The sequence below is a fragment of the Takifugu rubripes genome, chromosome 12, assembly GCF_901000725.2.
Source record: "Takifugu rubripes chromosome 12, fTakRub1.2, whole genome shotgun sequence".
NCBI classification, from domain to species: Eukaryota; Metazoa; Chordata; class Actinopteri; order Tetraodontiformes; family Tetraodontidae; genus Takifugu; species Takifugu rubripes.
In genome coordinates, this window is record NC_042296.1 from 7,370,641 (window position 1) to 7,397,773 (window position 27,133).

At 43.9% G+C, this 27,133-nt stretch overlaps 4 protein-coding genes and 1 long non-coding RNA gene across 11 annotated transcripts; 4 read left to right on the forward strand and 1 right to left on the reverse strand.

The window, feature by feature from the left end:
• The first annotated feature begins 600 nt into the window (after positions 1-600).
• Positions 601-1,353, forward strand: LOC115251779 (uncharacterized). Its single transcript, XR_003890310.1, has 2 exons — positions 601-1,032; positions 1,159-1,353. It is a non-coding gene; the product is annotated as an uncharacterized lncRNA (long non-coding RNA).
• A 3,081-nt stretch (positions 1,354-4,434) lies between these two features.
• Positions 4,435-13,033, forward strand: LOC101077270 (serine/threonine-protein kinase SBK1). The gene is made up of 6 exons (XM_011609148.2): positions 4,435-4,673; positions 6,910-7,054; positions 7,133-7,335; positions 7,653-7,814; positions 8,036-8,183; positions 12,902-13,033. The coding sequence occupies exons 1-6, from the start codon at positions 4,638-4,640 to the stop codon at positions 12,925-12,927; spliced, it is 720 nt and encodes a 239-aa protein (XP_011607450.2). The 5' UTR covers positions 4,435-4,637; the 3' UTR covers positions 12,928-13,033.
• Positions 10,340-13,961, reverse strand: necap1 (NECAP endocytosis associated 1). Of its 3 annotated transcripts, none has more exons than XM_029844985.1 (8): positions 13,805-13,961; positions 13,107-13,207; positions 12,880-12,984; positions 12,719-12,800; positions 11,908-12,016; positions 11,662-11,809; positions 11,446-11,539; positions 10,340-11,352 (listed from the first exon to the last, which is right to left on the reverse strand). In XM_029844985.1, exons 1-8 carry the CDS (start codon positions 13,897-13,899, stop codon positions 11,298-11,300), a joined length of 789 nt encoding a protein of 262 aa, XP_029700845.1. In that variant the 5' UTR covers positions 13,900-13,961; the 3' UTR covers positions 10,340-11,297. The 3 variants fall into 3 exon arrangements, with proteins under 3 accessions (XP_029700845.1, XP_011607448.1, XP_029700846.1); XM_011609146.2 differs by having other exon boundaries at positions 11,446-11,542; XM_029844986.1 differs by having other exon boundaries at positions 11,446-11,542; positions 13,107-13,202; positions 13,805-13,950.
• Positions 13,962-14,262: 301 nt separating this feature from the next.
• Positions 14,263-20,089, forward strand: LOC105417169 (epsin-1-like). Of its 5 annotated transcripts, none has more exons than XM_029844979.1 (10): positions 14,263-14,348; positions 15,007-15,110; positions 15,566-15,721; positions 15,828-15,956; positions 16,041-16,161; positions 16,233-16,408; positions 16,550-17,710; positions 17,741-17,987; positions 18,078-18,221; positions 18,336-20,089. In XM_029844979.1, the coding sequence occupies exons 2-10, from the start codon at positions 15,042-15,044 to the stop codon at positions 18,347-18,349; spliced, it is 2,217 nt and encodes a 738-aa protein (XP_029700839.1). In that variant the 5' UTR covers positions 14,263-14,348; positions 15,007-15,041; the 3' UTR covers positions 18,350-20,089. The 5 variants fall into 5 exon arrangements, with proteins under 5 accessions (XP_029700839.1, XP_029700840.1, XP_029700841.1 ...); XM_029844980.1 differs by having other exon boundaries at positions 16,550-16,973; positions 17,526-17,987; XM_029844981.1 differs by having other exon boundaries at positions 16,550-16,949; positions 17,526-17,987.
• An 878-nt stretch (positions 20,090-20,967) lies between these two features.
• On the forward strand, positions 20,968-26,611 carry LOC101076817 (germ cell-specific gene 1-like protein). Its single transcript, XM_029844982.1, has 7 exons — positions 20,968-21,406; positions 22,138-23,136; positions 23,358-23,552; positions 23,960-24,019; positions 24,104-24,262; positions 24,448-24,559; positions 24,654-26,611. The coding sequence occupies exons 2-7, from the start codon at positions 22,941-22,943 to the stop codon at positions 25,252-25,254; spliced, it is 1,323 nt and encodes a 440-aa protein (XP_029700842.1). The 5' UTR covers positions 20,968-21,406; positions 22,138-22,940; the 3' UTR covers positions 25,255-26,611.
• The last annotated feature ends 522 nt before the right edge of the window (positions 26,612-27,133 follow it).

Consider the following 27,133-nt stretch of genomic DNA (forward strand, 5'->3'; position numbering starts at 1 on the left):
AGTTCTCCAGTAAATTGTCCGAGTCATCTGTCAATTTTTGGAAATTTTTCCTGCCCTCGTCTGTGTTGCTCCAATCTATTGGAGACTCGGGTTCAAATTTAGGCAAGTTGTCCATATTTTCATTTTTCACATTATTGGCTGCCATTGCTCCCGAAAACCTCCAAAGTTTCTAGTATAGTAATAATTGGTCACAACCTGTATCATTTTGTTATTGTGGCCTCTTATGTTTGACCAAAGGTTTACTTCAATATTTGAGGCTTTGATGTCAGACTGCTGATCCTGTTACAATAAACAATTTCCTCAACTGTTCCAGAAGTTGAAGAAGGTTGTTTTATGACCAAAGCCCCTTGAATTTGAAATGTGGATAACCCTAACCCTAACCCTAACCCTTTGATAATTGGATGATCAAAGGTGAAAGTCCCTCTGGAATCCAGAACAATTTAATGGTATCCTTCGTCAAACATAAAAGACTACACTACAGAAGCAATTAGACAAAGGTTTCATGCGTGCATGTAATATTACATTGACATGCACATTAACCATTAATTACAATACTAAAAACCATAAAGCTCAACAATCCCTAATTGGATTTTGGAAATTCATCTTAGTTTGGAAAATTTTTTATATGAAATGATGTCCAACGAAACGGTGAACTCCGGAAGAACTGACAATAATTTCAGTATGGAAAGGGAACTCCAGGCCATATTAGAAGACAACAGAAATTTGGTCATCGATGACTTTGATTTTCGAATGGACAAAAAGCTGGACGAATTGCGTGCAAGCATGATTGAATTTTGGGACAATGAAGAAAGCAGAGTATCTTCGCAATCACAAGAACAAAGAAACCATCTTTAGCTGTGTCTCTAAAGGATTCAAGAAATTGTAGAAATCTGTAACTGGCAAATACAGAGAGAATAGTGACAAAACGAATAGCCAAATGCATACACTGTTGGGTTCCAAAGTTCCGGGTCGCTTGTTTCTTCCTGCAGGGGGCATGAAGGAGCCGATGACTATCCACAGCTGGCGTTGCAGGTGGACGCACCTGCCGATAATTTTCCATCAACCTTCCATTTAAGGACAGAGCGCCAGTCTGCAAGACTTGGAGAATTTTCGTACATGTCACGGTAACCATGAATCCTGTTGCTTGGTTTCGAAAAGGTTTCCCTGTTTCTTGCTTGGTCGAGGTCTCCACACCTATCTGCGGACGTGAACCACTCGCTGGACTGGTCTTCTGCATTGGCTCTGCGCTGGAGCTCCCGGTGCATCCCAGAGGACCAAATGAGAGATTTTCCTTGCGACCCAGAAGGACCTTGTATATTTTGTTCAATAAAGACTCTTGTTTGGACTCTTTTACCACTGCATTTTTGCCTGCTTTTGGGTCCTGTAGAAACCTAAATCCTAACATACACAGTACCATAGTGTTTGTTTTATCAAGATCTCTAAAATAAAGAATGACCCAGAGTTTTCAATGTTCCTGTATAAATGGCCTCCAGAAGGATCCACCCTAAAACCCATCCTAAAGAAGAGTTGAAGAAACAATGAAGATATAGAAAGCTGTGAAGATATAAAGAAAAAGATTAGCACACCAAGGGTTCCCAGGGTCAATTTTAGGACGCAGACCAGTTGTGACATAAAGAATGATTCAGAATTCCTGCTTCGATGGCCTCCAGAAGGTTGCACCTTAAAATCTGATGGTGATCCAGAGTTTTCAAGGTTTCTCATAAAACAATCTCCAGAAGGGTCCACCTTAAAAACCAGGCTGGAGAAAAGTCAAATAAATAATAAAGGTATGGAAAACTGGTAAAAGGATATATGGAAAAGTTATAAGTTTAGAAGGCCTATAGAAAAAGCCCATGAATTGCTTACAGACCATACATAAGGTAAGTCATAACAGTGATAGTCATTGTAGCAGCCTTAGGATTCCTCCCTGGTCACAGATTCAATTGAAACAATCACAATACTGCGAAATTCCTGATTCATTTAAACACTTCATCTCAAAATATCCTGAAAAGTCTACCATGAACACCATTGATAAGGATAAGGATAAAAAACTTTATTGATCCCACATAGGGGAAATTACACGTTACAGCGGTAGCCTGTGGTGTACAATACAGAATAGTACTAAAAGAAAAGAAAAAAAGACTCTTATATTATGTACATTACTATGTACATTATACAGTAGATACAGAAATTAAAAATTATGTACAGAAGGAATGTCGGACAGTATGAAGAAAACACGCCAACCTTGGGTTATAGGTGCTACATTAAGAGTTGTGAATGTTGTACAATCTGATGGCAGTTGAGATAAATGACCTGCAGTAACGTTCCCTTTTACACCGTCGGTGTAACAGTCTGCTGCTGAAGGAGCTGCTTAAGACCCCCACAGTCTCGTGTAGGGGGTGAGAGGGGGTGTCCATAATTGATGTCAGCTTGGCTAACATCCTCCTCTCACCCACCTCGTCAATGGAGTCCAGAGAGCAGTCCAGGACTGAGCCAACCCTTCTGAGCAGTTTGTTAAGTCTCTTCCTGTCCCTCTCTGAGCTCCCACAGCTCCAGCAGAAGGGAGCTGACAATTAAGAATACCCTAAAGAATCTCTCTCCAGAGTCCAAAGCGTATCATCCAGCATCGTGTTGCAGCTGTAGCGAAGCATCTGGAAGAGGCTACAAAAGCTAATATTCAGTGGATGAACTGCATCAAGGAGCTTGAAATGGAAGCCAAACGCCTTGGAATGGAATTGTAGGAACTCGATAATAAAATTGATCCAAAAAAGGCTACATTATTGTCACAAGATGCTGAAGAAGTTCAAAAGGAAAAAAAAAAATCAATTTTGAGACAATGAGTCAATTGAGAGACATTGAAAATACGATAGAGCTGACCCCCCCCCCCCCACCCCACACACACACACACCCATTATCATGCAGAAGCCCAGCACCCAGGCCGGGTGTTTAACCAATGACTGTCGAGTTGGGGCAGTTCTGATTGTCACTACTCTACTTGTCTGGAATGAGCTTCTCATTAAGGAATGAGACACTGTCGCTGTTGTTACAAGGATGCGGATTGCTCGACCAATGGAAAGCGCTTTCAGAGTTGCTAAGATACACCTGTGACACTACTCTCATAGATGCGGTTAAAGCACGATGCTATGATAGTTATGATAGCGAATGTAAAAATAGTCATTGCTCCCAATATATTGGGTTTAGTTCATTAATTCTGTAAACACAGTGCAAGCTCCATGGCTTTTAGTTTGGTACTTCCTGTCACCAGCATACACAACCCAAGAGAATTATATTTAACATTACGATTTAAGTTTAAAATTGACATTTTGGTTTAACATTTAGATTTAGAGTACACGTTGAGATTTAGGTTTATCTAATTTAGGTTGATCTAATCATTTAATACTTAGATTTAAAATTTGTATTTTATTTGACTTTAAAAAGGAAACCAATCTTGAATATGCTTTGAAGCTTAATGTAACATGTTTTTTTTAGTACAATCTGCTTTACAAATGGCACCCATTAACAGAATTGAATTTTGATTAGACCTTCTGTCAAGTTTTCAAGGACTGTCATTTCATTTTTGTTTTTCTTTATTATATTTGTAATTCAGCTCCTGCCAACCTTGAAAACAGGATGTCCAGGACTATAATTCTTCTCCTTCCTCTTTTATCTTCTTATTTTCAAACACAATCTTTCAGATTGCCAACCTTTTAAAGTAACAGAAGAAATGCTTTTACTGTTTACACTGGAGAGATGATGAGCTGAGGGTTCATGCTGAAATGTGACTTCCGCTATTTAGGACTAAATCTGAGATTCAGAGGGAATGCCAATCTTTCTGTGTTTGATTTAACACACTCACCAAGGAGGTAATTCTTGTTTTGGGCTAGTTGAAGTGGCTGTATTGGAGCAATTTGTTTTTTTGATGTCTCTCAATACTTTTCATTTCCTTTTGAACTTCTTTGTGGAGTTTCCAACCTCTGGTGATAGTTGCAGACTTCAATTCCATTTCAGGGCTTTTTAAAAGCTTTTTTAGCCTTTTCCAGGTGCTCTGCGATATTTACAGCACAATGCTACAAATGACTGTCATCTGCATTTTTCCAAGCTTCAGAAATGAGAGGATCCAAGTGTCCTAGCATATTGTCCACCTGAATGTCCCAGTTGTCCAACACAATGGAAAAAGGTCCCCTTCACTTCTCTGTTCTAGGCTGATGTAGCCTGGGGTTCATCTTTAGACAGGTTGCCTGTATTGGAATTTTTGTCAGATCAAAATCTTCGTGAATGATACTATTGTTAAATATGAGAACTAGCAGGACATACATACACTAATGGAGCCTTTGATGATCTAAAAATTTGAATTTCAAATATATTATGAGCCAGAATGTCCCTACACACATATAAAAATACATGCTCAAACACACATTCCTGTCACTGTGCTGAAGGGTGTGCGTGTGTGAGTGCGTGTGTGTGTGTGTGTGTGTTTGGGGGGGATAAAAGCTGCAGCAGACCCAAGACCCTCCAACAGGACACTGGCTGAAAACGAAATCTTGAACGTGTGTCGCGTTGTGCTAAAGCTGGAAGCTGCTGTCAGCAGAGGAGGTGCTGCAGGAGGTGCCGACTGGAGATCCTGACAGTGAGGATCCATGTCGCAGAGCCCACAAAACACCTGCAAAATGACAGTAAGTCTTACATTTACATATCAGAGAGTATTTTGAATCACAACTAGGCGCAAATCAGGATTTTATTTAGATTGGGGTGACGGGAGTGAAAGTTTGTTTTTGTCAAAAAATTTGGTGGCACATAATGCTTGAATTTATGTGTGAAAACTTGAAACTTTGCAAAAATCAACTCTGATTATTGATTGTAACTAATTCCTCAAATATTTTCCCTCCATATTTCATTGTGGCAGTGTTGACAGGCTGAGATCTATTTTCATGTAGAGGACATCCCAACATTTCTCTCTTTCATGTGCACACACATTCAGACATTTCTATCTTTGTAAGGACCTTCAACTCATTACCCAGCTCATTGCTTACCCAACTCTATTAGCCTAATCCTAACCTAAACATAATTGAAACAATTTTGAAATTATGCCTTTGCCCTTAAACAGTCCTTTGAAGGTGTGGCACCCAGTAAAATGGGCACGCTTTGCTCATAAAATGAGAATTTTAGTGCTCAGTATGTAGTAAATATGAGTACACACAAACACTTATGTGTTATATAAGGCCCAGCTGTTCTCTTTACACATTAGTATCAAATATCCAGTAAATATAGTATTTTTAGTAACGTTCATTGCTCATGCAATCATGAGACTAATTAATGTTATTGTCTATTATCGTGTCTAATGCAGCATCTCATTTCCTGTTGAAATAAATATTCTTGAACAAAGAAAATAAAAAACATTTTAGTTTTAACAATTATCCAGGTAAAAAGTATTTTCTTCCTCTGGGTTGTGGGGAAAATTCCACCAGTTTATTGGTAAACACAGGAATGTTTCCAATCACAGAAAGCATTTAGAAAGAAATGTAACCCTTCATCTTAGTGCAAAAATAGATTGTTCTCATAAAATTCCTCTGACCAAAAAGCACTCGAAAAGTTCAGATCAAGCAGTTAATTTCCCCATATATGGTGACTTACAGCTGTATTATGTATATAGGCAGCGGTATTACAAGGTTGCATAACATAGTAGGTGGCTTTATGATCAAAGACATTTATTGGAAGGTCAAAGTCCCCCAGAATCCTGAACATCACCAATATGTAATCAGTTGTTTCTTGGCCCACAGACATAGGGACAGACTCCGGCTGTCACAAACCCTCCATGACCGGGGTAAAAAACAATTAAGACACAAAATTATGGCCTTAAAAATTTAGACAATTCAACAACATAAACTGTATATATTATACGAATATATACTACTCAAACATAAATAGTTTAATCTTGTGTCTAGATGTAAAATGGCTCCCCAAATGCTTCTGATTGCGTGTGTAAATGAGGCCTCTGCAGGAATTCACAGTATCTGCATGCAGCACATTCATGGCTCAAAGATGTTCTCTAATCAGCTCTAATGAGTCCCCTCAGGCATGTCTGGAGTCCAAACAGTGACACCAAATATCATTTTGGGTCAGCTGTGGTGGAAACATCACCGTTTCCCCAGACAAAACATTCTGTGTGTGTGTTTGTTCTCATACATATTACATAGTGAGGTACAGAGTACAAATTTAACCTGCAACATGAGGACATGGTTGAGAAGTGAGGACATTGACTTGATTTAAAGCTTAAAGATTAAAATTGAGTTTATTTTAGTGAGGTTTGTGTTCTGATAGTGAGGCTAAAGGCTTGGGGAATATATGCCGTACAAGGATGTGTGTGCGTAGGTGCATGTGTGTGTTTGAGTGAGTGTGTGAAGTAAAGGATATCAGGCAGCTATTAACAGACATGTTTATACCAGAGGATCAGTGTTGCTAGCATTGCCACGATGACAGAAATTTCTGCAACAGTTGTGCTGCGTTCCAAACAGCACCATGGAATCACAGTCAGAAAGTGAATGCACATAGATGCATTCACTTCTCCCAAATGGAAATTCACCTTTTAAAATGTCATTAAAAAAGTAGTTTAACTGAACTTTTAGACATCCAGCGTGTCAGTCCCATTAAAGCTACACTGCTACAAGTCAGAGGTCAGTTCCGAACACAGTTCCACACACGTTGGATGACAGTTAAAACATCATCAAGGTGATTTATGATGCTCTGATTACAGGTCTACATTTTATGAGCCAGGAGCCACAATCATGTCATCACTCTGATGCTAAAAATAGAGTCTGGCAACAAGATGCTGCAGCAGGTTTTAGGTTTGCAATTTTCCCGCCCGCTCAAAAGAAAATTCACCACCACTTTGTTGTGTTTGCATGTTTCCAGGCAGCCACAAAACTTCTGGGTGAGATGTGTCACCTAACGGCTCAGTCACTGACAATGATGAACACATCAGAGCACTTCCAGGTCCTGAAGCTCCTGGGTGAAGGCTCGTATGGCAAAGTCATGCTGGCCGTTCACAGAAAGAGAGGTGGAGATCACAGAAAAGCTAACATGACACTCCAGCTAGAAAATCCCTGCAAGAATAACATTATCTTGTGTCTGCCAGGTACTCCAATGGCACTGAAGTTCTTCTCTCGGGAGTCCACTTCACTTTACTCCTTCCTGAAGGAATATAACTTCTCTCTGTCGTTCTGCTCCCACCCATCTCTGACCAGTGCCCTGGGAATCGCCTACTTTACACCTTCACACTACATTTTCGCCCAGCAAGCTGGCCTGTTTGGCGATCTTTACAACGTCATCTTGCCAGAGGTGCAGAGCCAAGTTAACAATCAACTTCAAGACTGTCATGAATGTCTTTGCTTTCCAATTTTTGTTATGAGGCATTGTTGGATCAATGACATTCGTTTAGATGGTTGTTGGCATTAGGAATTTAAACAGTTCGTAATCCAGTCACAAAACACACTGAAAAGCTGCTTTGTTTCTTTCCATGACAAGAACTTTGGATGAGTTTTGGAGAATCTTTTTCACAGCAGATGTTATGGTCTTAATATAGTTGGCAGTATGTATCGCTGCCCAAGCTGAGAAATAGTTTATACAGTATGTTTTGTGATTTGCACTGTTCCCAGATTGGCATGGAGGAGGACTGTTGCCAGCGGGTGGTCTCCCAGCTGTGCGGTGCGCTGTCTCACCTGCATTCTCTTGGATTCGTCCACAGAGATCTCAAACCAGAGAACGTCTTCTTGTTTGATGCCGCCTGCCGTTGGGTCAAGCTAGGAGACTACGGGATGGTTAGTTTTTAACACTTTGTTACCCTGTCATTACAACATTTAACAAAAAAGTCTTTGAGGCAGAGGTGTTGCTGTTCTCATCATTATTATTCGATTATCATTCCCATATCTTCACTTTTAGTGTCTTCTCTGCTGGGTGGCTGCATTTTTAAGAGCATTTTGATGATGTTTTACTTTTTTTTATCTTATACTCAAGTAACAAAGTGGTAATTCTCCACCAGGTGAAGGCCAGGGGCACCAGAGTCCCAGAGGTGTGGTACAGCTCACCTTACTGTACACCCGAGGCTGAGATCGCTCGCGAAAACAGGGACAACTGGAATGGCAGCAATGACAACAACAATGACACAAAAGAGGACAGAGGGAAGCAAAGCAAGTCAAGAGTTTGGGTTTTTGTGGAGCCCAGCACAGACAGCTGGGCTCTGGGAATCATAACCTACGCCATGCTCACCGGCACTCACCCCTGGGCTCAGACATCCAGCGACTGCCTGTCATATCAAAAATATATTGAATGGTTTCAAAGCTCGAAAGGCCCCGTTGATGAGACAGATGTTTGGGCGGAGCCCAAACAGGATGTCCCTGGTACAATAGAAGCAGGATATGATAAAGGAGGTTATGCTCCTGTAGCACCTCAGTTTACATGTTTCACCCCGCTGGCCCACGCCTTTTTCCACTTGTTGCTCGACCCGAGCCCCCAATGTCGAGGGCACCCAGAGGATGTGCTGAGGTACCTTGGCGGGGACTGGATGACAGATGTGGAGCGAGCCCGATTAGAAAAGGAGAGAAAGAAGAGTAAAGAAAAAGGAACCGTAAAAGAAATGGAGGGTTGAGGAGATTTATTTGTCAATAGAGGACAATAAGGAAAATACGTCACAGCAACGTAAACCCAGGGACAGCTGACGTAAACGAAACCCTAAACCAGGTTTTCTCTGTTAGCTATTGTAAAATGAGGCCACTGGGACAAACAGGGTTACAGTGTGATTCAGAGGTTTCTGTAGCAGTAGCAAAGTTAAATAATGTGCTAGTCAGGCAGTAATTGATGTTTTGGCGTGTGCGTGGGAAGAGCGGAGGCGTTTCTAGAGCACCAGCCTGGTGAGGTCAGGGGGAAGCTCAGCAGTGACCACAGAGTGCTAAATATCTGCAGAGTGCGCAGAAACAATGCTGAGTGGAAATTAATGTTGAAATTTGACCAACCTGTCACCTCAATTCTCAAGTACAGAAAAGGAAGCATCAGTATATAAAAGAGAGAGAAAAGAAAAGGTGCCTAAACATCCTTCCTGGAGTCTCACTACACTCCACAACAGCCTGAGCTGCTAACAGTAACACAATAACCAGCCTACAGAAATCTTGTGTTAATTGTTTATGAAAACCGTGGTTGTAGTTGGTGGAAACACTTGGAAACCCCCCACCCCACCGACCCCTCACTCCTGACAAACTCGACTTCCCTTAAATCATCCATTTAGGGCACTGGTTCAGGTTTCTCTGACAAGTTCAAAGCTGATAATTAGTGACTTTCCCCTTTGACCCGCACTCCCTGCTGAAACTACGTTTTAGAACATGATGATGTCAGCAGTATTTCCTGTTTCAATAACTTTTATTTTCTGTAATACAAACTTTGAAGAGGACAGGAGGATTTGTGCCTCATATTTGGGCAGCGGGCCTGAGAGTGCACGCAGCGATACTATTCCAATCCAAACTTTTCCTCTGACATTTAACTCGATATGTTCTGCTAAAGCCATGCATCGTTAATGTGTCGGTGTTGTGCAACAGTGCGTGCATACATGGCCGCATTGCATGTGTGTCTGTTTAGGCTACGTGTCAGCGAGTATGTGAAATTATAGGAAGGTGACAAGAGGGCAGATCAGGTAACCAGGAGGTCACGATGACGAGTGGCAGACCGCTTTTATTGGACACAGAGGTCACATTCTCGGGCTTCAGTAGTCCGATGGTGTCAAAGTTATATTTTAATGGCTCAGCAGCTTGGTGTCAGACCAGCAATACCAGCAATCCCATATACGCTGGGGTTTGGAGCAAATGTAAAGCACGATCGTAGCACCACAACACTTCGTGGTACCGAAATGAATTAAGCTGGTGTCAGAAACATTACATTTCAGCCTGGAATTCTTCAGCCCTGCCGGAACACTTCTGCAGTGCTCTGACAGCGATGCGACCACTAGATTTAACGGCGTACTTTATGTCCTGTAAACGTGTCAGCCAGCTCTTCAGCCTGCCAGAGTGACTGACAGACAGGATAAGACCACTCATGCTGCTCCTGCCAGGGGGAAATTCTCAGTGCCTGGGGGAAGATACATGAGATGGCTGAGATCAAGTTCAATTTTTGATTTATGCTGTTGCCATTATCGCAGAATCCACACAACATGCGGATCAACAGAATTGATTTTTGAAAACAATGGACGTTTTATTGAAGACAAGCGATCTCCTGGACTTCCTGTTATGCTCAGTTTTGTAGGTTCATCCCTCAAATTTTTAGTCCCGTTTGTTCGATGAAGAAAGAAACGTCACAAGGCATTTGTTGAAGATTTATTTATTTTCTTCATAATTTGAAGACTTTTCTGGATATTAAATTCCTGCAATATGTCATCACTTGAACACACTCGGTGCATCACAGAAACATCGATATCTACTGAAACAAACAGATCACTATTAAATGTCCTGCAAGAAGCACAAAAAAGGAGGCATTTTTGGCACTAGAAATTTCAAAAATAACATTTTCCCTCAGAAACATTTCACCTGATGATTTAAAACATTCATTTATGGTCATGATGACGCTGCAGTTTTGAATTTCTGCTGTGTGAGCATTTTTCAGTGAGAGCACAATGGACCGAAACAAGGCTAAGCTAAGCTAAAATCAAGCTTAAAGTGGGTGGTTACATTCTGGTTACATTCTGTTATTCCAAATAAGATATTTTACAGTTCAGACATAAATATTCTGAGGATCTTATCACAGAATATTGACATATTTGTTAACTATAATAATACACAATTTCATTTTTAATGTTTGTGGTGGTATTATTTTACTTTTATTTAAAATACAGCATTCTTTTACAAAGTGTTTGATTTCCAGCTGTCCTGACATGACAAAGCTGGAAAACAAACATTTTGATGAATTTGACGTCCACAAGTAATGTAAATTTCACTTAAATTAATCTTAACAGTAGCTTTAACAGTTGTGATCGTCCACAATGCCAGCAGGGGAAGCTGTTGCCATGCCAACACCGAGGTTGTGTTTGGAGAAGTAACACAAAAGAAGAGCTGATGACATCACACATAGCCCTTAAGTGCAGCAGGTCAATTCAATCCCACAGAAACGGTGAAAGAATAATTACCTTGACCTGTCATTACACCGGTACTTCAATGTTAGTGTGGGGGTGGAGGGAGGATGACACAATCTCGGTGTGGTGCACAAGAAGCGGACGCAGATACATGCGAGACGAGGACAAAATGTCAAAGTTAACTTCCCACAGTTCAAAACTGGATCCAGTTTCCGGGGTCCTGAGGTCGCGATGGCGGCGGAACAGCGCTGAAGACAAAAGTTGCACCAAAGCTATCATGTCATAGGAGAGTTTTAACTTCACAAGTTTTAACAGCTGATAATTTAAATAAAGTTGCGTACCTTGCAGGGGCAGAGAAGTCCCCCCAGAGATCTGAACCAGGGGTTGACTGAACCACCATGTTGGAGTTGTTGCTGTCCAGCTCCAACAGGCAGCCTGCTGCAGGAACAGAGAGCTGGTTATGTGCACCTCGCACACCACAACTCTTAATAGCAGCTAATTAGCACAGCCACGAAGAAAATGTCAGAGGGAAAGATAAAGGAGACAGAACACCCAACCTGTTGCTGTGCCTCGTGTCTGATGAGCTATGTTGTGATTTGATGAGGCTGCAGAAGGAGGCGGGGCTGCCCTACTTCCTGGTGGTGGTGGCAGGAGTCCAAATCCACCAGCGCTTTGAGGGCGGGGTTTGTCCCTCTTTTTACCTTGCTAGGTCCGAACAAAAGAGAATCATCAGATGTTTACGGATGCGTTAACGTTCAAACACAAACAGAAATAAATTAGATGTTTGTGAAACTTTTTTTTACCCCTATGTTAAGTGTGATGGTCTGTCCCTCTTTGAATCCCAGGTCCAGTTTTGGTCCTGAATCCCCGAGCTGTGCATTTTTACTGATTTCATTTTCCTGTTTCACCCATCTGAGGAGAAGAAGAGATCAGTTAAAGATCAACAATTATTTTTTGCAGGCTTCATACAGGAAGTAACCGATCACTTTGAATATATCTCCAGCGATTTCAGGACCCCAGGCTGGAACCCTGCAACACCAACGTCAGAGACATGAGCGCAAACCTGATGAAACAAACGCGATCAAGGACTTTGTAGCAGGTTTCCAAATTCACCCAGACATGTAAATTATCCCTTAACTGCCACTTAGAGTCATAAAGGAGGGGTTGGAGTCTGGGGAACTAGGGGGCCTGAGAAAACCCGGTCGGACAGTAAGACAACAGGCAAACTCCACCAAGACCTGAAAACAAACCTGAAGGCTTCTTATTAGAGATGAATGTGAAATTGTCAAGGATCTGTGTGGTACTATTGTAAAATCAGCTAAAAAATACAGGAAAACAAACACAAGTGAGTGGTTAGCGCCCTCTCTGTTTATAAAGTGACATTGCAACTCAATGATAATGATTTAATTCAAAAATCATATTTAGCAAGACCAAGCTTTATTGCTCCTCAATATTTTGCAGACTTAATGGATCTGATGATGACGCTGGCCTTTCTTCATATATCGCATGATGTACATGTGGTGCACGAAAAGTTGAAAGTTTGACAGGCATAAAAAGTTGCCAATTGCCAAAAATTTTGGCCTCAAATAAGAATGTTTACCAGTGGCAACTTACTTGAAATGGTCCTGGAGAGCCACATTGAAATCAAACGCATCCCCGCGGTCCCCGAATCCGACACCGATGAAAGCGCTGCGACCTGCGAACAAACACGCATGTTACGTTTCCTGACAAGACAGAATGACACAAATACAACACGGACATATTCACATCCTCACCGCTGCCATCCTGTATCCGCAGGACAAAGTATCGGCTGGAATCGCTGACTGTTTCCACCGCGATGCCAGGGTACTCCTTCACCGGTGCCTGTGCAAACAGCTCCCCTGCAGGACAGGAGGACAAATCACAGCTACAAACACAACCCTGTCATCCATCCAACTTGTTCAGGATGGTAACGGGTTACTCAGGTGTGTCCCGTGGCCCTAACAGGCTGGCTGGTTTTTACCCGAGACTTTGTCCTCCAGTTTGATAAACGCCACTTTGCCCCTGGCTGTGATCCTCATTCGCCCAGACCAGTCAGGAGTATCCAGTTTCCAGTCAGCTGCTCTGGATTAAACATCAATAATAAAGATAATGCACATTTACATTAAATTATTCATCTGTTTGCCAAATAAAGGGTGATGTAAATGTATTACAGGTTTGTATAAAAATTACTACCCAACTACATAAAAAATACAGACCACCTTCTAGCCTATTGAAACAATCCTATATATCTATATTTCACTAAATTTGTGGTATGAACAAAATATTATAGACTTCAGAATCTATGCCACGTATAAATATTTGTAAATAATTATAACAATGAATGTATAAACAATATTTTGAACTGATAAGCAGCTCTGTCAAACACTAGTTGTGAATTGATCACAAGTCAGTGAATTGGTTATCGACCCCCGCATAATGACAACCCTCCCACATCTGCGGCTCCAAAACGCAAACGCGTCAGAAGGCCCCGGTCTTGACATGATGGAGCCGCATTAAAAACAATAATTACAAAGAATTCCCAAACTATAGCCAGAAGCTGCCACCGGAGCCTGCCTTGGCGGCGAGTGGTGAAAGCCAAATGCCATCACCCAGCGACGATAAAGCGCTGTCAAACCGCGTTTTTCTACTCGCCGAGCGGATCACCTGGACCCCCTTTACCTGTACGAGCGGTTCGAAGCTCGCGGCGGGATGCGGTAAACGTTGACATCGGGTTTTACGCACAGGATGGACTCGTACTCGCCCTCGGCCGCCATCTTGATTCCACTGTTATTGATGGGAGTTGTGGTTGTGTGTGCGTGTGTTTGTGTGTGTGTATGACTCATTTATTCTTTTCTGAGGCGGGCTGTGCGTGGGCGCGCGTGTGTGATGAGACATAGTGTAGTTTAGTTGACAATAGCTGATTAAACCACATCCAGTTCCTGCACATAGGATTTTTAATTACGCAGTACTTTAGGTCTATTTTTCACATTTACGATGAAAATGATCACATTTCCTGGATAATCACACTTAAAAACATATATTTTACGTTAAAACTGTTAGTGCTGTTTTTGTTTTCTTTTTCTAATCCTGCAGCTTTGCTGAAATAAAATTAATTAACAAATAAACGATCCTGACAGTGGGCGGGGCCTCTGAGGTGCTGAAGCGGAAGCGGAAGCCATCACGTCCTGTCGTCGGCTCGGCAGATTTCTGGGATTTAAAGAGGGTAAGTGTTTTTTCCCTGCTACACGTATGTATAGTTTTTGAGTGCAAAGTACCACGAACAATTGATTTTATTTCCTGCAAATCGCTGGCTATGAACATAAGCCGCATTCCACCGCTGAAGTCAGGACCGTCCGGTGACTTTTGCATCGCTCGGCCCGTATTGACGGCGGAGAGTCGCCTTTAGTCTCTGTCCGAGGTCCTGAAATACGCGACGTTTGTGTCGTGACGGATTTTTTCATCCCCATCCCGTCGATTTACTCAAATAATGCTCAGTCTAACTACCCAGTTCCGTATACAAGATTGTAACGCGTATTTATTTATGACGTCTCCAAGATGACACCTCTATGTCGCTTGGATTAGCTTAGCCAGAATGCTAACCTTAGCCTGGGGATATGTGTTTGTCGCAGTGATTATGACTCCAATGACACATTATTATGTTACTGTTTTTGTCTTCTGTGTCTGTGTTGTCTGGTGGTTCTTCCTACTCCTACGGTTGGAGGATGTTCTCTCCATTTGACTATCTGAAGCATCTGTGCAGGACAGGACTGCTAGTTTAGATCAGTGTAGATTATTGTACATTATTAAATGCTGTACAGCAGTGGTGATCACATGCAGTGACTGGTGGATCCTAGATCACGTTGGTGTTTTATTTATTCAAGGTTGTGGTGGTTTTCCCACCTCCCCTCCTGTCAACATGACGCCCTCGATGCTCCGTCGACAGCTGAAGAACCTGGTCCAGAACTACTCTGAGGCTGAGGTCAAGGTAGGAACACTGCCAGAGGACATTCCCTCGTCCTTCCCACCTTCAGACCGGTTATTTTTACTTTTGCTTCTAAACGCCGGACAGACTCAAGCTGAGGAAGGAGAGAGACAGGCAACAGAAAATGGACCCTTTCCATCCTCCAGAGCAGCAGCTTCAACAACTGCTTTAGATTTAGATGTTTGAATGTCACCTAATAAATATTATTGTGCCTCACCTCTTTTCTTTTAAAATATCTGTTGATCCTGTTGCTAGTACATTCAATTAAAAGCAATTTTCACCTCACACAAAAGCTTCCAAAATCACAGCAACAATTTTCTGAAATTCTAGTATATTTTAAATTCAGGAAAAGAAAGTATTGTTTTCCTATATAGGTATAATGGAAATGATAGAATATTTCAAAGGAAAATACCATTACAAGTTTTTGTCTTTATTACTAACTAGTGGTTCCATTGCAGGTGAGAGAAGCAACATCTAATGACCCATGGGGACCTTCCAGCTCTCAGATGGCCGACATCTCTGATCTGACCTACAATGTGGTGGCCTGCAATGAGATCATGACTATGCTCTGGAAGCGCCTGAAGGATGACAGGAACTGGAGACACATCCACAAGGTAGCTGTAACAGTCTAACTTGAGTGTCAGTGTGTGTTCAGCCACTTTAACGTCTGAGTGATGTTTTATTTGGGTTTTACCTGAACCCTCCTCCTCTTCCTGCCAGTCTCTGACACTGCTGGAGTACCTGTTGAAGACGGGAGACGATCGTGTGCTTCTGAAAATGAAAGACAACATCTACATTGTCAAAGCGCTCACCGAATATCGCTTTGTAGAGAAGGACGGCAAAGATCAGGTGATGCCATTCGTGCCCATTAGATTGGACCAAAATCCTCAGACATGTTTTGCATGGTGTCTGATTTAAATAAATAATTCCCAGGGTGGGAATGTGAGGGACAAGGCCAAGGTTGTCCTGGTCCTTATGGAGGATGATGAAAAACTAAAGGAGGAGAGGGCGTTTGCAGTAAAGACCAGAGAGAAGACTTCTAAAAGCTCTGGAGGTCAGTCTTTGTGTCCTCCTGCTGGTGTCACCGTTAGCTTTGATTCATTTAAACATTTCTGTTTAAACCAGCCGCATCTGAAGACACCATCAAGGACCTTACGTATAGGCCGTGCTACGTTGCTGGGGCAACGGGACTTCCATCTTTGGACAACATACCCTCAGTGGCTGACTTGACTGCCTCCTTTGCCGCCCGCAAAGAGGAGCGTCTCAAACAGGAAGCTGAGAAGAAAGAAGTTGAGCGGAGGGTAAGTGTACCAGCACCAAGACAGAAATCTCGCACCATCTTGGGGGGACGCTGCAGACTGTGAAGCTCCCTGTAATTTACAGTCATTGTAATTCATTTGTCATTTAAAGTTATTTCTTTTGGGGCTGATCTCAACTTTTAGGCTAACTTGAGTGAAGATGAGCTGAAATGGGAGGATGCAGGTAAAGCCAATGATGCCAAAGGGGGCACGTGGGGAGCCGAGGAGGAGGTGGAATTAGACGCATGGGGCGTTCCTGTTAAAGCAGAAGAGGCCGCTGGTCCCTCGGGACCAGCTGACACGTCTGCTGAGGCCGCCGCCGGTGGCCCCTCTGGATCGAAATCTGATGACGATTCCTTTGAATCACCAAAAACCGAAGAGCCATTTGTCACACCAAAGAACGCAGAAGATGCCTTTATGGCACCAGCAGACCAACAAGATCCATTCAGTAAAACAAAAGACGATCCTTTCAATGTTCCAAAAGATTCTTCCGATGCCTTCAGTGCACCCAGTAAAACTGAAGATCCATTTAACAGACCAAAAGATGATCCATTCAATGCCCCTAAAGATGATCCATTCAATGCCCCTAAAGATGATCCATTCAATGCCCCTAAAGATGATCCATTCAATGCCCCTAAGGATGATCCATTCAATGCTCCAAAAGATGATCCATTCAAAACCCCTAAAGATGATCCATTCAAGACCCCTAAAGATGATCCATTCAATGCCCCTAAAGATGATCCATTCAATGCCCCTAAAGATGATCCATTCAATGCCCCTAAAGATGATCCATTCAATGCCCCAAAAGATGATCCATTTAAGACCCCTAAAGATGATCCATTCAAAGCCCCTAAAGATGATCCATTCAATGCCCCTAAAGATGATCCATTCAATGCCCCTAAAGATGATCCATTCAAGACCCCTAAAGATGATCCATTCAATGCCCCTAAAGATGATCCATTCAATGCCCCTAAAGATGATCCATTCAAGGCCCCTAAAGATGATCCATTCAGTGCCCCTAAAGATGATCCATTCAAAGCCCCTAAAGATGATCCGTTCAATGCCCCTAAAGATGATCCGTTCAATGCCCCTAAAGATGATCCGTTCAATGCCCCTAAAGATGATCCATTCAATGCCCCTAAAGATGATCCATTCAATGCCCCTAAAGATGATCCATTCAATGCTCCTAAAGATGATCCATTCAATGCCCCTAAAGATGATCCATTTAATGCTCCTAAAGATGACCAATTTAAAAACCCTCTAGAGGATCCCCTAATTGAGCCATCACCAGCTTCTCCTAAAGACCCATTTGCAGCACCTACATCTGCTAAAGACCCGTTCATTGAGGCGTCACCACTGAAAGAAGAAGCAGCACCAAAAGATGATACACTCGATCCTTTCAATGCCCCTCCCTTGACATCACCTCAGGACAGTTCAGATGCATGGGGAGCTCCTACTAGCTCTCCTCCTGCCACTGGATCAGATCCCTGGGGGGACGGGGCAACCATCTCCTCACCCGTTGAGAGCACTCTTGGTTTTGGCGATGGATCCAAACCAGACAGTGATCCTTGGGGATCCTCAGGTAAGAGCCAGTTAATTCAGTTTACGGATTCTTTATTTGAATGCTGAAGGAAGCTCAAAACGTTAAAAACCATGTTGCATTTTTGTGTAGCTGCAGTGCCAGTGAACACAGGTGACGCCTGGGGTTCACCTGCACCACCCGCCGACTCCTCCGCATCCAGTGATCCTTTTGGCGACGGTTCAAAAAAAGATGATCCTTGGGGATCGCTAAGCAGCACTGCTAATGATGAGACAGGTAAGTTTGTGTTTGCTCCCACAGCTCCATCCATCCATCTGCAGGTGTCCAACATGTTTCCATCATCAAACACTGACCTTTTGCCCGTCTTTACTTCCTGGTCGGCCTCAACAGGAAACACCTTTTAGAGCAGAAGGGGACCTCGGTGGCGTTGTGGCAGGAGGAGAAACGGAAAGACTGGTTTGTTTCTGGGCTCTGTGACTTGGATGTTCTGTTTTCTTCTTACACCGAGTGCCCAAACACGAGCCACCAGTAGGGACGGAACCAGCGCTGCACTCTTTCTGACAACAGATTTACATGGAGTTCCTGTGTTTTTGCTGTGCCTGGCTCAAACGGATGCACAGATCGAATTCGAAGCCTGGAAAATGACAGAGACATTAAAAATCCGTAACTGGCTGCTGAAAATTGGGTTTGATCCACTACAAGCTGTTTGATGGGAAAGCTTATTGTGATTCTGTGTTCTGCCTGAATCGTCCCCTCACATGGTCTTAGTGTAGTGAGTAGACATTGTGTGTGTCTGTGTGTGAGAGAGAGAGAGAGAGAGAAAGAGAGAGGATGATTGATCTATACTGTATTAGTGTGTAAACCAGAAACTGAAGCTTCTTGCTCTCCTCTCTGGTTTGATGTGTTTCTCTTTGATCTCATTTTCCTCAGCTCTGCCAAATTTCAGGCAGAACACCAGCTCCCCACCTCTGTAGACCTCCCTCAACATCCAGTTTCCCTTTAAGTTCCTCTGCATCATTAACCCCAGCAATGGCTCCTCCATAGCTTGGACCTGTGCGTCTGTGGGAGGGGGCCCCTTAGATGGGGCAGAGGTGTTGGGTTCCTTTGCTAAAGCCTCCAGTAGTGAGAACAGGGATGGACCAGGCTGGTGAGAAGGTGGAGCTCTCTTCCACCCACACAAACTCTCAGGTGGCGAAAACAACAATCCGCTCCTGTTGTGACAGCTGAAAATGTCACATATTTACTGGTAATCGCACTATTTCGATGCTTTAGCGTCAAGCTTCCCTCATACCTCCAAGCCAACATAGAATTTAACATAGAAAACCCAAAAAAGCTCCACGTTATTGAAGGAGCCAAGTATATCCTGCATAAGGGGAGGAACACGGATGCTTCTGCTGATGTTACCGAAGCATCTGAATCATTTTCTTCCTCGGTTGTACATGAGACAGGAAGAAACCCGTTTTGTTCGACTGTAGCCTCTCATGTGTGCATGCTTGTGTTGTAGGCAGAGCGTGTGTGTGTGTGTGTGTGTGTGTGTGTGCGTGTGTGCGTGTGTGTGTGTATTGTGTTGATGTAAATACTGGACGTAATCACAGATGAACCTTGACTTATACTGAGAGTCAGAGTATAACAGTAGTTATTTATTGCTCTATTTATTGATTGCCTGATTATTTATTGGTGCAGAAACGAGCCAAATCTGGTAACTACGTCATTGATCTGGGGTGATGTCATGCTTGAGCAACTGAACGCTACATTATCAATCAGTTCAGTAACCGCCGGTGGCTTCTTCATCCATGTTAGATCGGTAATCGTCAGGATTCTTTTCACCTCCAGGCATCAGACAGGAAATGATAGCATGTGGCTATCAGCTAGCATTGACGTGCATGCTGGGAGGATCCTCGCCTCTGCTTGTGTTCATGCCTGTCATCAGTTTGGTGCGTGGGGAAGTCAGGTGACTCTCTTAATGTACAGACAGCTCGGACAGCAGCAGTGAGACACCAGTGGAACCTTTTTCAACATCAGAATTCTCTCTTCTCATTTGATTTTGTATGAAATGGAGTTACTTTGCTGTGTATTTAATGCTGTGTTGTAAACTGTGACAGTATGAAGTACATTGGGAAAATTAAATATTACAATGAGTCAGATTCTTTTCCTCTTTTTATTTTGTTGTCTCACAACGACTGATTCGACTGTCGCCACTAGAGGTCGTCAAACACAACTTGGACTCATTTCCGTTCCCAACCTTCAGCTAAGGCATAAATTCAGAAAGCATCTTCACTTAAACCCGTGACAAACCTTCATATTTTACATTTTCAATTTCAAAAGGTAACACTGTTTTACATAAACCTCTGAAAAACAACTTACCAGCTTAGACTCTTTATTTTTTAGCTTCTAGTCTTAAATATTTACTTTCTTCTCTCCAATGTTGCTCATCTTAAATATTTTTCTCAGTTCAGACCTTTTCCAGGAGGTCTGCTTGTCTCTGAACATATCGCTCTTCTTGGGTTTTAATTGTCTCAGCCTTTAATGGTTTTATTTATGGGACTGGGTTCAGCAGGGTCCTGGCTGAATTTGTTGATTAAAAGAGAGGCCTGCTGAGGCTAATTGCCCCATTCATCCATTAAGAAGCAGCTTAATGTCTAAAAAAGGAAAGAGACACATCCAGGATTTGGATGTTAATCAACATCGGGACAGAGTCCTCTGGTCACCTCTGGACATATCAGCTGAAGTTTGGACTGAACAAGCAAAAGCTTCAGAGTAAAAGCATGATCTGATCCGAGAAGACCTCTCAAAATAGAGATACACATCTGCACCTTTGCTGATCATTTTAGCCACGCCCCTTACCTGTGCCCTCATCTGTCCAGGTGTAATGAATCAAAGCCAATCAAAGTTGATTAATGAGCAACAAATCAGCTTATGATCTATGACCTAGCAGGTGGCATGCATCCATCCGTCCATCCGTCCGTCCGTCCCTCCGTCCCTCCGTCTGTCCCTCCATCCGTCTATCTTCTGCATCAAGCCAGGACGGGGGGAGGAGTCACTGTCGGAGTAGCAGAGACTGTGTGGGACCTATTCAAATGTTCATTCCTCCACTTTAGACCAAAGTAATGAGAGTCCACAGCTGTGAGCATTCTCCAGCTGTTCGGTTAAGAAGTTTGGGCTATGATGCCGATTGATGCTGTCGTATACGTCCCTGCTGTACTAATCACTATAGGAGCAAAGGTCTGAGGGGTCACCCGCAAGGAAAGAAGAGATGAAGAAAAGAGGCGGAGAGCCAAACCAATTGAGGCAGTATAGTGACCAAAGGGAGGGAAAGTAACAGATGGGCTTGTGGGGATTAGAGGGAAATCTGGGTGGGTTCCTGATGGAAACTCCACTAAAGACTAAAGAAGAGAGAGTGATGAAGAAGAGCAGAGGAATGTGAATCTGTGTGAGGAGCCTCCGCTGGAACCCCAGTCGTGGTGAGTAGAACTACTGCTTAATTGTTTTAATTATTTTTTTACATCATTCGCGAGAAGAGTTCAGCTGATGAGACGAGACAGAAGAATAAACCGAAAATGAAACATCTGAATGACTTTAAATGAGGATGATGGATGAAAATATCTGAGTCTCCTAAAAACACAGCTGTGTTTTGAGTAAACTCTCGTGGAATGGAGCAAGTTTGGCCAGGGAACTTTTTTATCTTCACTTTTAAAAATCTAACTTTGTTTCCATCTTGGTCTATGGTACAAATATTCTGTAAATTGTGACTGGATCACTTTCACAATTCTAAATAATGTAAGAAATGTCAGGAAAAAACCCATGGCTGCCCCCTGGTGGCCGACTCTTTGTTGACTCTGACTCTAGCATGACTGGGGCCAGGAACTAGAGCACTTAGCTGTCAATGGTAACGTCTCGTCCCGTATTTGTATCGCAAATGCTTCTTTAAACTCAAACACTTGAGGTTAAATGACACTATGAACAGCAGAGATCTTTAGGAGGAGGAGCTTGTTGTAGTACTGCAACCAGCCACCAGGCACTGGTCTCAAACACAAACGAAGCTCCGCTGGCCTCTGAGGAAAATTCTCACTCACAAATCTACTTGAATGTTTGTATTTTATTATATGTTCCTTTTGTGGGTTTATTGGAAAGAAAATGATGAACAGAACACATAATGAGGATTGACCCAGCGTTCTCTCCTCTTTATATTTAGGAGGTCGTCCACACGGCAACGAAACAAGTCAACCGGTGTTAAACTCATCCACCTAACGCTGCAGGCTTAGTGCAGATTAACAGGCCCGGAGGTACGCCTGAGGGAAAGGACTAATCACTTTCTCCAACTCAATCCCTTGGGGAGATGTAGGAGGAACAGGTTGAGGAATGGGACGTACCCCGAGCACCACTGATGAGTTTCACAATCTGCAGGATAAGATTTAAATGCTTATCTTCATCCGGGAGCGGCAGACACAGACGCCATGATGTCATGGATTTGAGTGGAGGCTCGGTCAGAAGAAATGGATGGAGTCGGGAATCAGTGACGGCTGTGAGGTCAGCGAGAAGGAAAACTCGCCATTCCCAATCTGAGACGAGTCTGAAGAGTTGGAGTTTGTGCTGCAACCTCTGGCCTGCACATCTGTCTGCTGTCTTACTCTCTGGAAGTGATTAAACATCAATAAAGACGCGCAGTCATCAGCTCTCCTCCCTCAAACCCGCCCATCTCACCATCCTTTTGTCAGATTCCCTTCTGACCTTTGTTCCACATGTCTAATCCCAGCTTTCCCTCTTTTCACCGCTCCACCATCGTCCATGCGTCAGCCTCTATCGCCACCACGACCTACCATAGCCACTCCATGCGGGTCCGTCTGGACTTGTGTCACGTTATCCTACTGGTCTGATCCTCATTCTGATTGGCCTTTGGGCTCTGTTGCCTTAGAGGCCTTCCTGGTCCAACCTCCTGCTCAGGCCTAAGTGGTTTCACCTGTTTCCAGCCGGGTTCATGTGAGCGGAGGAGCAGCCATGCTGGAGAAAATGTCCAGACGTAACCGCTCCCTGCTGTCCCTGTCCCTCACCTCGCTGGCCCTCACCCTGTCCGTGTTAGCGTTCTGCACCTCGTACTGGTGTGAAGGGACACACAAGGTGGTGAAGCCTCTGTGTCTGTCCCCCGTCAAGATGAAGAACTGCGGCCAGAACAACAGTCAGCCATACACCACAGGTGAGGCTGGGAATAAACACAGTTCTCAATCAGTGGAGTCCAGCAAAGCACAACTCCTGTTAGCAACATTAGCCTTTAGCGGTGGGAACGCCACAGTCGGTACAGGTTCACAAAAAATTAATGCAGCTGTTTTGGAAGCTTCTGCCTAGATCAGCCTCTCGGGGAGGTATTTCGTCATACTTCTGGTGTAAACTGACGTTTTTGTGTGTTCTACCGCCCAGAGGCCCCCACCCCGGATCCTAAGAGCTCGGGCTCCAACGTGACGCTGTCCCCGATGCAGAAAGAGGAGCTGGCCAGGATAAGGAGAAAACAGTTGGCTAACGCAGTCCAGTACATCTGGGAGACGGGCGAGGACAAGTACATGCTGCGCTACTTCCACACCGGCTTCTGGCTCTCATGCGAGAAGCACAATGAAGGTCTGACGACCGTTTGATCTCCGTAATTATGTAGTGATTTTGTCAAAGGGACAAATGAAAAAAAGGCTGAAATCCAGCAACCACAGAGGACAAAGAGGCGTAGCTCCATTCAGCTGTAGGGGAGGAAGGTGAAGCGCGGAGCTTAGAACAGCTTTGTTTGAGATGTTTCAGGATTTATGGTGATTAAAAAAGTCTGTTCTCAGCATTGATTTGCAGGAGATTACAGCTTTCTAGAGTCAGAGGCTGTCTGTGAAGTCGAGTGAAGTATAGATATACATGCGTATTTACTGGGGAACTGTTTCCGCGCACCACTTTCATCTAAAAGTGGAGGAATCCAATCAGATGGGGGGGGGGGATGTTAGTAATAACATCAAAGTGGGAATAATTGTCGTGGTTTGTTGTTTTAGGTAACGATCAGGAAGAAAAGTGTCGTAGCTTCATTGAGCTGACGCCTGGAGAGACACAAGGTAAGCGAGAGACAAACCACAGCAGAAAACAAATGGAATGCAGACCTGTGGCACCATCAAAGCTCTTCTCTTGTTCTCTTTCAGGTGTTCTGTGGCTCTCTGTGATCAGTGAGTTCATGTACATCGGACTCCTGGCCATGGGTTTCCTCCTCATGTGGGTAGAAGCCATCTGCCTGTGCGCCAAGAGGGAGATGAATGCACTCAAGATAAACGCCTTCGCCGCCATGTGCACCGTCCTCTCAGGTGGGCCTGGGGGACACCTGAGGACCCCTGGGGGAGGGGGAGCTGCAGAAGGGACTCCCTTTGATTTTGATACATCAGTAACTCATTCAGCTGTCATCAGTACTCGTGGACTGAAGTGACATTTGCTCTTTTACTTCCTGCTTTATCTCAGCATTGTCTCAATTAAAATGTGTCTCTCTCCCAAGGTCTGATGGGAATGGTGGCCCACATGATGTACACCACGGTCTTTCAGATGACTGTCAGCATCGGCCCCAAAGACTGGAGGCCTCAGACGTGGGACTACGGATGGTCTTTTGCGTAAGTTAGTTCCACTTTAACTCCTCCAAACACCCAGATTTTGGCTGTGGTGATTCATGACGGAGTAAAGGGACGTCTCCTCTCTGCTCACCAGCATGGCCTGGCTGTCCTTCAGCTGCTGCATGGCGGCCGCCGTGGCCACACTCAACTCCTACACCAAGACCATCATTGAGATGAAGCACAGGGCCAGGGTGAGGATGGAGGAGGCCCGCGCTGCCGCCCGTGCCCCCTCCTACGAGGAGGTGGTCCAAGCCGGCAGCGAGGGGGTTTATTCTGTCAACCAGCTGATTCAGCTGGGCCATCAGGGAGCACTAATAGACCCTCTCTGGCCCAGAGGAGTGGGACCAGCAGTTGGACATTTGACCTGCGCCACTGGAGGAGCTCTGCTTGTTGGTGGAGTTGGAGGAATTGGAGCAGTTGGAATTGGGATGGGAGTTGGTGGAATTGGGATGGGAGTAACGGGATTGGGTGCTGGGGGGGTGGGAGCAGCTGTTGCAGTAGGCGGTGTTGGGGGAATGGATCTGGGATCGATTGGAACCCTGGGTGGAGCTGTAGTGGGAGGGGGGCGGCTGGTGGACCATCGCGGTGTGGTTGTGGTGGAAGGTTGCGGCACTGAAGGATGTGAAGACTGCGAACGGGAGATGGAGGAGATCGACTACACCCTGCAGGAGGAGCGAGAAGATTCCTTCTGCTGAGAGGTCAGAGGAGCAGCATCCCATCACAATCGGCTGCACGCGTGACCAGACGTAGCTCTGAATCCAGGACTTGAGTGTCTGAAGGGAAAACAAGCCGGTCACGCTCCATTAAGACAGCTGCCGATGACTGTTCCTCATCCAGGAGGTTCAGCCTGTTTAATATAGCACAGCCAAGTCTAACCCCAGTCTAACGCTGCAGCTCCTTGCATCAGCAGGCTGGTTTACTTACCATATATTTGAATTTCAGGACTAAATGCTGCAAAAAAAGGACGATAATATTTGCCAGAAGCCCAGAAACTCAGACTGTCAGAACATGGACCTCCGAAGGTGTCTTCGTACCTGGACCAGGACCTGGAACCAGGACATTGGTGCCATTGGGCTTCCACTGATTCTTTTGCATCTGTGTTTTCTTTTCATTTTTCAGAGTTTTGACCTCTTTCACATGTTTCTTGAGCAGTTTCTGAATCATATTTGCTTGTATGTTGGGGGCGGAGCTTATAGAGGGTCAACCATAACTGGGATGTTAACTGTCCTTTCAAAATAAAACTATACTGAATCTGTTTTGAGACATTCCGGGTCCCGAGATGCAGAACCATGACCCGAGTTCTTCACAGAGTGGAAATAGATTTTGGTTGGTTCTAGGTTTTGAATGTCAGAAAGTTTTAGGCCCAGAACCTTGGTCTGGATCTGGTTTTGGTATGGTTGTGTTGTCTTCTTGATGAGAAAAAAGAATAAATGAAAACCAAAAATGTGTTTGTGTTGTCCTGCAATGATACCTTAAAAAGAGGGTTTTAGAATGTAAGTAATGTAACTATGACGACACCTGTGATATTGAGATTAATAATCCTGCTCCAGAAAAGGATCATATGAAAGCTGGTGGGTTTACTGGCTTCCACTTGTTTTAGGTCCTAAAGTGGCAAATGTTCAATTTCATGGTTGTCTAGACTTGTTTTCATGGTTGTAGACAGATTTGATATTAGCAAGTTATTGATTCTAGGGCTTTTCATTTTTGTTGACAGCATTGAACAAAAGTCGTTTTTTTTTAAAGAAAACATCTTTTTTACTTGCGATTCTTAGAGATCAACCCCACAAAGATGAAGACGACACGACAACACAATTATCGGTCGCATTTCTGTATTCATTTATGTTGTTTAAGTTCATCCGCAAAATAATGAAAAAGAATCGCCGATTACAACAACACTGAGATGTAAAACAGATGCTGAAGAGAAGATTATGTCATTAATCTCCCCAGTCAGCTGGAACAGAGAGGCTATGGTGGTCCGGAGCTCATCTGGCCTGTCAGGGTTACTGCATGCCGAGTAATTGAAAATGTGAATTAAAGGCCTGAATTATACAACAGATTGTGTAAATGCTTTTTCCTTACACAAGTCAGAGAAAAGCACCAAATATGGAAGGCCCGATGTGGTCCGTCGGTGCTTCGGTGAGACGTTGGCAGACCGACGGCTGGTTTAGACCAGGAAGATGAAGCCGTCTTCCTGGATGTGGAGAAGGAAAGTAAAGCAGGTCTTGTTGATGAGAGGATATTAATAGTTTAGACAGACGCTGTAATCTATGGTCTTGTGTCAGATCAGGATCAACAGGGACCATCTGGAGCAGGGATGGGCAAGGCAGGACCTTCAAGCTGGTTTTTCTATCCTACGAGCAGGGACAATACTTTCACCTGGGCTCCACTTCCCTTGGTGAAAGCCGTTTCTGGTAGGACACAGAAGCCAGTTTGACTCTGACCCTGTAGGACTGGAATTGCTCATCCCTGAAGCGTTTCTTCTGTTTTAACTCACTTTACCCTGGAAAAGTGTCCTCAATGCCCGTTGATCCGCTAATAAACGCAGTCCCCTGAGCTGTGGGTTGTGTGTCGTTG